This window comes from Buceros rhinoceros, unplaced genomic scaffold (assembly GCF_000710305.1).
Source record: "Buceros rhinoceros silvestris isolate BGI_N320 unplaced genomic scaffold, ASM71030v1 scaffold6653, whole genome shotgun sequence".
Taxonomy (NCBI): Eukaryota; Metazoa; Chordata; class Aves; order Bucerotiformes; family Bucerotidae; genus Buceros; species Buceros rhinoceros.
In genome coordinates, this window is record NW_010402919.1 from 1 (window position 1) to 8,763 (window position 8,763).

The 8,763-nt window shown below is 39.4% G+C and overlaps 1 protein-coding gene across 1 annotated transcript in view; it reads left to right on the forward strand.

Moving 5' to 3' along the window:
- Positions 1-650: 650 nt before the first annotated feature.
- The window catches only part of RUVBL1 (RuvB-like AAA ATPase 1), a gene marked incomplete at its 5' end in the record, with an annotated part of 16,342 nt that continues 8,229 nt past the window's right edge, over positions 651-8,763 (forward strand). Inside the window, 5 exons of the mRNA XM_010132794.1 lie at positions 651-737; positions 1,372-1,504; positions 5,370-5,521; positions 6,803-6,892; positions 7,733-7,882. Of these exons, the coding sequence (XP_010131096.1) occupies positions 651-737; positions 1,372-1,504; positions 5,370-5,521; positions 6,803-6,892; positions 7,733-7,882 (612 nt within the window). The remainder of the gene's footprint in view (positions 738-1,371; positions 1,505-5,369; positions 5,522-6,802; positions 6,893-7,732; positions 7,883-8,763) is intronic.

Genomic DNA, 8,763 nt, shown 5'->3' on the forward strand with positions numbered 1-8,763 from the left:
ATGGGCTCCGGCCGGCGCGGGGCGCAGGCCTGGTCTGTGCCGGGTGTTCTTGCAAGTCCCGTTAGCCAGGGAAAATCTGCCCGAGCTCCTCCGTGCGGTCCGCGGTGCCGGTAATCAAGGCTCCCTCCTCCCGCCGCTACGTTTTTGCGTTAGCTGGCAGTGAGGGCGGGTGACTGGCTCCTGGGTTTCAGACGAAGTAATTGGGTACCAAAAGCAGTGAAACCTACTGAAAATCAAGAGATTTTGTGCAAGCGGGGATTGGAGCTTCCTTATCAGGCCGGTGTCTGGCCCTGGGCAGGTGGTTTAGCTGATCTGTCGTTCTGAAAGTCAAAAGATTAATTTCCTGCTTTATTTTTGAACGTGTCTATATGCATGCAACTCCAGGAGGGGGAAAGGAGTCTGTACCCTTAGGTTACGTTTTATTGTCTGTGATTTTTTTTTTTTTCCTGAATGTCTGGGTCAGGTAAAGTGATTGTAAGGAGTAGATTTTTCTGATCTTGTCTCCCTTTTCCTGTCCATGAAGTTTAAATCCTCTTTATTTTTAGTGGGCTCATAAAAGCTGATATTTCTAAGTGCTTTTGGTAATATTGGAACAGAAGATACTATAGCAATCTTTGTGTTAACAGTGTAAATATTTATTTAACGTATAGGCTTGTGGGGTTATAGTGGAACTGATCAAAAGCAAGAAAATGGCTGGCAGAGCTGTGCTGTTGGCAGGACCTCCTGGAACTGGCAATGTATTATTTTTCTTTTGTGATATGAAATAAAGTATTCTCAATTCTCCTTTAGTTTAATTTGACGTCAAAACCATTTTTTATATATAAAATTATGTAGTGAGTATATAATTTTTAATTACTGAAATTTTTCTTAGCAATATATTGCCAAGGTTTCCTGCTTTATACTTTGATTTCTGCCATGTCATCAACACTGGCAGTATCCAGCGTTGTGTTCAGGCACAGCTAGTGTGAAACCGCCCCTCGTAGGTCACTGAACACATAGGTAATGTGTGCTCTGAAGAAGAGTCTTAGAAGTTCATGTCACATTAAAAGCCCAAATAGTTTTTGCTTTATTTTTTTCCATGTTATTTAAGACTTTTTGTGTTTCTATCAGATGTCAAATTCAGATACCCAGTGTTGTTTTCTTGAAGTTGTTTTATAAATCTTTGATAAAAGTCACTTTATCTGCATCTGACTTGTTCTGGGGGAGGAGGGTTGTCATGTGTGAGAAACAGGTCAGACGGAATAGTCTTAAATTGATACTTGATATATGGATGGTGATGTGAGGAGGAAAGTTAACTTGGTGCAGAAAGAATCCTTTTGTAGTTCTCATAAAAATTAATGCGTTTGGTTATTCCTTTGCTTTTCTTTAAAGACTGCTTTGGCTTTAGCTATTGCTCAGGAACTGGGAAGCAAAGTCCCGTTTTGTCCTATGGTTGGAAGTGAGGTCTACTCCACTGAGATCAAGAAAACAGAAGTTCTGATGGAAAATTTCCGACGTGCAATTGGTATGTTTCAGAAAACTGGAAGAATTAATTATGTGCATGATACTTATTTTGCTTTTTCCCAGTCCTCTAAAAGGGAAAACATTTCAGTGCTTGTGGTGGTTTTCAGATTATCATTTGTTCCTTTTTTAAGTGCTGATCTTAATGTAGTGAACCTTCCACACTTAGTGGAGTCAGGTTTTCTGTTTATAAACCATAATTTACTTGTATTCTGGTTTATTCTATTTCTCCAGATTCTTCTCTCATCCTCAGGTTTGTCTCCTGATTTTTGCCTGTGACTCTGGATAAAGCTGAAAAAAACCTTATTTTTAGTTTCTTAAATTAGGGGAAATACCAGTAGACAAAACAACGTTCTCTCCTTTTTTTATTTTAGTGATCTCATCCTACCAAGTACCAGGGACTCCCAAATGGCAGTGTTAGCCTGGCTTAGTTTTCCAGAGAGCACAAAGAGAGTGCTGATAAAGTAAACACTTGAACTTAATATCATCTTCAATTCCAGAGTGCTTTTAGGAGCTGTATGTATATTGGTTAAATTTGCAACACAACCTCAGTGAGTATCTAAATATCTCTTACGTGGTGGCTGCTGGCAGCTCACAGATGCATTTGGAAGTGGCCCTTGTTCCTGTGAGGATTGGCTAAAGATAGCTTAACTGATTTTAGCAGTGAACATATTAACAGTTAAGTTTCCTGCTCTCTGTGCCACGTTTCCACTTGGTCCTCGTCTCAGTACTTGGTGGCAGTAAGGTGAAGAAGTCTTTCAGTTCTGCAATGAAACAAAAGTATTTCATTGACTTTTAGAAGAAAGCAACTCTCAGTAGTCTCTGCTCTTCTGGTTACCGTGAATCTGGCAGGGCCTGGGGGCGGGAAGCCAGAGACTGAGTAGTCTGCAGTATTTCCTTCATGTGATGAAGTTCCCTGTCAGAGATTTGGAAACCTGAACCAACAGATGAAACTTCTGCCATCCGTGTTGTCATTTCTAGAGAGAGCAGTATTTTAACTCTCTGAGGTTTAACAGCCAGCTGCATTGTTATTTCCCTGGATTCCCTGAATGTCAGTACAGAGACACTTCTAAACAAATATTGATGTTAATGAAAGATGGAACTGCTTTTATTCCTTTCTGTTGAATTCTGTGTCACATTTTCATAACACAACCTTTATTGAGTATTTTTATCAGTGTGAAAAAAAAATCTCTGAAATGTTTTAAAGGACTAGTAACTAACATTTCTCATAATGGAACATTTTCTAGTCATGTTTAAATCTCAGTTACATTTTAGCTTCTCTGCCTGCTAAATAAATAGTTCACAAGGGTGCGTTTTTTGACAGAATAGTTTGTGAGCGCATTGCAACGGCAGCTGTGACAGGGTGCAGAGAAGCTGCAGCTCACTAGTCAACCATTTGACATTTTGGCTGATTACGGATTAGCAGGTTCTGTACACCCTCTGTTGCTTGTAAGGTGCATTTTACTTTCAAAGGTTTTAGTCACCTCAATTTATAAAAATGGTCAGGGATGTTAATATCAATTTTTTACCTTTTTTTTTTTCTTCTTTTCTTAGAAACCACAGAGTATGACTGGTTTGGACCCATGACTGTATAAGGAAACTGGGATGACTCTGAGTTTACAGAATTTTTATTCTTCGGGGTCTTCTAATACCAGGCTTGACATAGTTTTATGTCCAAGTACTGGTTGGGGTACAGTAGAGAGTTTGTAATACCTAAGAAACATAAAAAGACAGAGTGGGAAAGGAAGACGGAATTGCACAGGTTAAAAAAACTTCGGCTGAGAGAGATTAGTCCTGTGTGGAGCTTATTAGTAGCTGGCAAGGATGATGACAGTAGCTAATGTTAGAGCTCAGTCGAAGTAAAAAATAGCTACCGGAATAGCCACCTAAATAGTGTATCTGTTCTCTCTGTCTCCAAATGGTAACTGCCAGAAAATCAAACAAGCACTATTTAACTCCGTATAGTGCTATCGAACCAAAGAATGACACAGCCCTCAGCTGCCTGTTTAGACTCCTGCCTCTGATTTTGTGAGTAGGAAATGTCTCTGTTTAAGTTACAGAGCTCTTTTGAGAAGGAAGTTTGTAATTGATACGTGCAGATTAATTTGAAAACACAGGATGATGAGCAGCACGTTCAAAGCATCTGTTACCTTTGATCCAGTCATGTTCATCTGTAAATATTTTCTATAGACGTGCATATATGAGCACATTGGTTTAGATTAGAGGCGTCGTTTTGAAGTGAATCTCTAGGTTGTCCTCACTGCCTCTGATTTGGTTTTGAGTTTGGTTGTGACTGTGAACTGGAAGATACTCTTTAGCAGCACACAAAATATACCCCAGGCACAAATAGGTTTCCAATTTTTCAGAGCAGAATAGAGCTCGTGCTGGAGGTTTAAAAACAAGAAAAAGGAAAAACAAACCTGTGACTGTCCACTTCTCAACACCAGCAGTTTCTCGTATTGCTTCACACTCCTTGCATTCATAGGCTGTGTGATGCAGCCTTTTCTTGGTCAGTTTTATAACTCAAAGTTCCATTAATTTTTTTGTCTGATGTGTTGAAAAACATTTTAAGAAATTACTGAAATCAACTTTATATAAAACTTTAATGCTAAGTAAGAGACAGCAACCAAGAAGCGATCACATTATCCACAATAACCTATCCCAAAAACCTATTTCTCGCATAACAAACCCTAATCTTAATTTGGGTCCAGCAGAGGGAGACAGACTCATATTTGTCAGTTCTTTATATTCCCCTATCAGCAGCTCGAGATTACTGGTGAAGTGTCTGATCTATTTCAAAGCAAAACGAATAGTTAAGGAACAAGGAAAGTTTTATAAGGTCCTAATAGCCTCAGACTGGGCAGGATGACTTCCTTGTATCTTGTTACAGCCCATTCATTATTTTTGGTATGGCATGTGTCTCATAAAATACTTCATAGAGTCTCTTCAGATGTGGGTTCTTTGAACTTTTATGTAGCTAGAACGTCTGCATAATTGTAGTGCTGGTGGTGATGATAGTAGTTTTTCTTTGGGGCAGTCTAACTGTAAAACTCTTCAGCTCTGTGTGATGCTTCAGTTTAAAATAACGTAGTTAATTACAATTGTTGTGACTAGAAGAGACCCAGGTACTGTGATGATTGCTAAACTGTCTGAAAAACAGCAAAGTAAGGATGTTGTTGTCTGCCACTTTGAAATAGTTTTAAATTTGCATTATAGCAGATTCTGCTAAATTTTATCTAGGTCACGTTTTGCTATTAACCTCCAAAATACTTTAAATTATGTGTTAAACTTTTCTTAGTTTCGTGAAGTTCTAACACAGTATCTTTTAATCAATTTGTTATTTTTTTTACTCAGTTGCTAAAACCTATTTTTTTTAAATAAATGAAGTTACTTTTTTTTCTCCCGTCGTTTTCCTTACTTTGTGGGACTTTTCCAATGGTACAAAAATTGTGTAAAACTTAAAGTTTTATTAGTGTCACTGATCTTTAGCTGCAGAAGATGAACTGTTTCTCTGACTTTAGAGGGGAACAAATTAAACAAATTCCCTCTTTGAGGGAGGAAAGACACAATAAAGACATTTGCTTCAGGAACTAATAACAACAGACTGAAAGAAAATAATTTCTTAGAGTTAAGAAACTGCTTTGCAGGTCAGAACTTAGGCTTAACTTTTGCTCTGATGACACAGGATGAATTTGCTCACTTAATATTGAGGACAACTAATTGATTTTTCTACTTCTGAAATTAAAAAATTACCATTAACTGTAATGCAGCGTAATAGTGTGTCGAATTCCGCTGGCAGCAGTGCAGCATACGGAGTGCACACAGCCACTGATTTGTTTACCGAAACTATTCCAAACGTTTTGTTGCAGGGCTGAGGATTAAAGAGACCAAGGAGGTTTATGAAGGAGAAGTTACAGAACTAACTCCATGTGAGACTGAAAATCCTATGGGTGGGTATGGGAAAACCATCAGCCATGTAATTATAGGACTCAAAACTGCCAAGGGAACCAAACAGTTGAAGGTATGTATGGCAGAGTCTCAAAGGTTTCCTTAAGTATTTCAGGCCTGCATCTTCTACTTTTAGCACTGCTTTCCATTTCAGCTCTTGGTCCCCATCTCTACAGAGGAGGGATGACAGGAGGCTGTTTTCCTTTGCCAGGCAGCTTTATCCTGCTCCTGAGTGTGTATGTTTATCTGCTTTGTGTAGAATATGGAGATGTTAGTCTTGCCTCCTGCTAACTGAAATGGGGGATAAACCCATTGCTCAGCCCCTGTTTATTTTTCTGTTTGGCAGCACACACCTCTATGTCTTTGAAGAGTTAAAGGTGTGTTTAAGCAGGAAAAGAGCCTGATGCCGTTTTGCAGCATTACCAGTACCACAGAAAAATGGGCTGAGTTGGGGATCTGAGCTACGATCTGTCTGAGTCTGTGATTTGCTCACTCTGACCCTGGCTATAAATTCTTGTTCTTGGTAACAAACATATGAAAAAGGCTTTGTTTGTTTCTATTTTCCTGATTCTCAACAAAATTTTTGAAGACAGTTTTAGGAAATCTTGTCTGCTTAGGTTTAAATTGTTCTTTCTGTCACATCCCTTCGTTCTATGTGGGGAGGTCTGCTGTAGTGAATTTTGATGGAGAACTGGAAATTGAGCTGGTGTGTTGCCAGCGCAGACCCACTTTCCCTTTGTTTCCTTGTACAAGTCTCTGTCCATGTTGTTCAATTTACCTGTCAGAGTACAAGAGAACTGAAAGCTGTCTCTGTTGTTAAGTATCATCTCGCATTTGTTCAGTCTGAAAACAAGAAAACACAGAGCAAAAGTGAATAAACACGTACTGAGAGAAACAGAAGCATGTAATGTATTCAGCATCCACTCTCCCTTGCACAGCTCCACAGAGGATGAAGACTCAAGAAGTCAAGTAGCATTAATTCCATACTATAGCCAGATTTTTTAATAGAAGCTTTGCTACAAAACAAGAGAATTGCTGCTTCCTAGGTATAAATATATCATCACATTACACAAAGGCATGTTTTGTGATCGTAACTGGTATCATTATGTTTCTGGCACTTCCTGCAGACAGCTGTTCTTTTTTTTTGTTAAGAAACTAAGTTCTGAGCATCTTCTTTCAGATTTATTCTCCATCAGTTCTCCAAGTGTTACAGCTTTATAAAATCCTAGAGGAATTGTTGGGGGGACTTGCAGTTTAATTCTGCCTGGTAGGAGTGAGCTTTAGACTAAATTTCTGTGATTACCATAACAATGTGGAACTGTTTTGACCAACCGTGCTGTTTGCTTGTTTCCAGCTGGACCCAAGCATATTTGAAAGCCTGCAGAAGGAGCGAGTGGAAACTGGTGACGTTATTTACATTGAAGCAAACAGTGGAGCTGTCAAGGTAAAAGAAAAGTTCTGCACTTCTCTGGAGGTGTAGGTATTCTTGCAGACCTTTCTCTGCCTTTGTCAGAAGGCTCTCCAGTTTATTAACCTTAACTGACATGCAGTGGTTATATGGAAGTTTTTAAAAGAGCTCCTTATCTGGAGAGAAAATTCGCTCTTGCACTGAAAGAACTTGGTCATCTGGTTCACAGTTAAGGTCATCTGGAAAAGAAGCTATCACTGATGCTGTCTGGATGAGTTTTCTTTTCTGTAAGATCAAGACATCTTTAAGAGAAGGAGGGAAAAACCAGGCAACTTTAGTCATTTTCAGGCTGACATGTGCAGTGTATTTAATCTTCCCTTTATCGCTCTGGTATTTTCTCCACAAGATATATACATACAGAGGGGACTACTGCATTAGTTAGCATTCTTTTCATATCTGATTTAGAAAGTGGTGTACAGCGATACTTGCTGTTTAATGGATGAGCATAATATTTTGTATCATATAATAAATCACCTACCTACAAAGGAGTCTTGAGCAGTTCTCCCAATCTCTAGTTAATCTGCTGGGTTTGTCCTTTAGCAAGAATTGCATACACTTAAAAGAAGGGGAGAGAGGAGTGGAATATTCTTACCAGTGAAAATATCAGGTGTTTTTCAACAGTTTTTGAGCTTTGATCAGTAGATAGGGTATGCTTGTCGCTAAGCAGGGAGCAGGGTCTGAATTGTCTGAATTGACAAGCCGAAGCTTGTCAGAACTGGAATTGTGAACTAAGCCCTTTATCGAGTTCGTGTCACTCAAGGTTTTGGCACTGAAACTAATTCTATACCTGGGATTCTCTACTTTGCTTTTCCTCAGAGGCAAGGCAGGTGTGATATCTATGCTACGGAATTTGACCTTGAAGCTGAAGAATATGTTCCCTTGCCGAAGGGTGATGTGCACAAGAAAAAGGAAATTATTCAGGATGTCACCCTGCATGACTTGGATGTGGCCAATGCTCGACCTCAGGTATCTGACTCCATAGATTAAGTCTTTACAGAAAGATTATTTGACCTAGATGTGACAGTTACTAGTCTAATCAAGGAGCTGTAGAAAATTGAGCTGTCCTAAATCACCCTCAAATATTCCACTGTAGGAAAAGCAGTAGGTGTTACGCTGCAAAGGCCAGTCTGCCTGTGCTCTCTGGAGGAGGGTCATGCTGCAGTTGGCTACCTCAGTGCCCGCCATGCAGGTTAAAGAGGCAGCTGCTAGCTTAGGATTCATGTGCCTGGTCATGGAATGTTTATCAGAGTACATTTCCTAACGCTGCAGAGAACAGTCTTATAGCCATAGTGGAGCTTCCACATGGGTATTTAGGACCTGTTACCTTCACCATTAATGCATAATCTAGACCTAGCTCTCCCCTTCCTGCCACCACTGTGCCCCATCCCTTGCAGGAAAAGGGCAGTGTGGGCTGCTCCTCTTGACCAGGAAAAGGGCAGGTTATTACTTTCTCTGCAGAAGGAAAACAGATGTGAGAGCAGCAGCCAGATCTGCATCATTTTATTTATCAAAAGTTTTGAATACAAATGAATTTATTGTGCTCTGTATTTATGGTTTTGAGGTCATGAAATGAAAACTGCAGCCACTGTGATAAAAGGTCACTCAGTACTTCTGACTGCTGTGTATTCTGGTGATATCCCTGCTTCCTTCAGAAGTGTTTCATTCATAGCCTCTTGTTCAATTTCCATGTGACTTTCAGTACAGCTCTGAACATATTGCAGCAAAAAATTGAAAAAAACAGGAGAATTAATTATTCCGCTGTCTTAAACTCGTTATTGAGGGGAATTCCATCTATGTCAAACAAAAGACATTAAGAGTACAGTATCTTTTTTTTGAAGACCAGCATT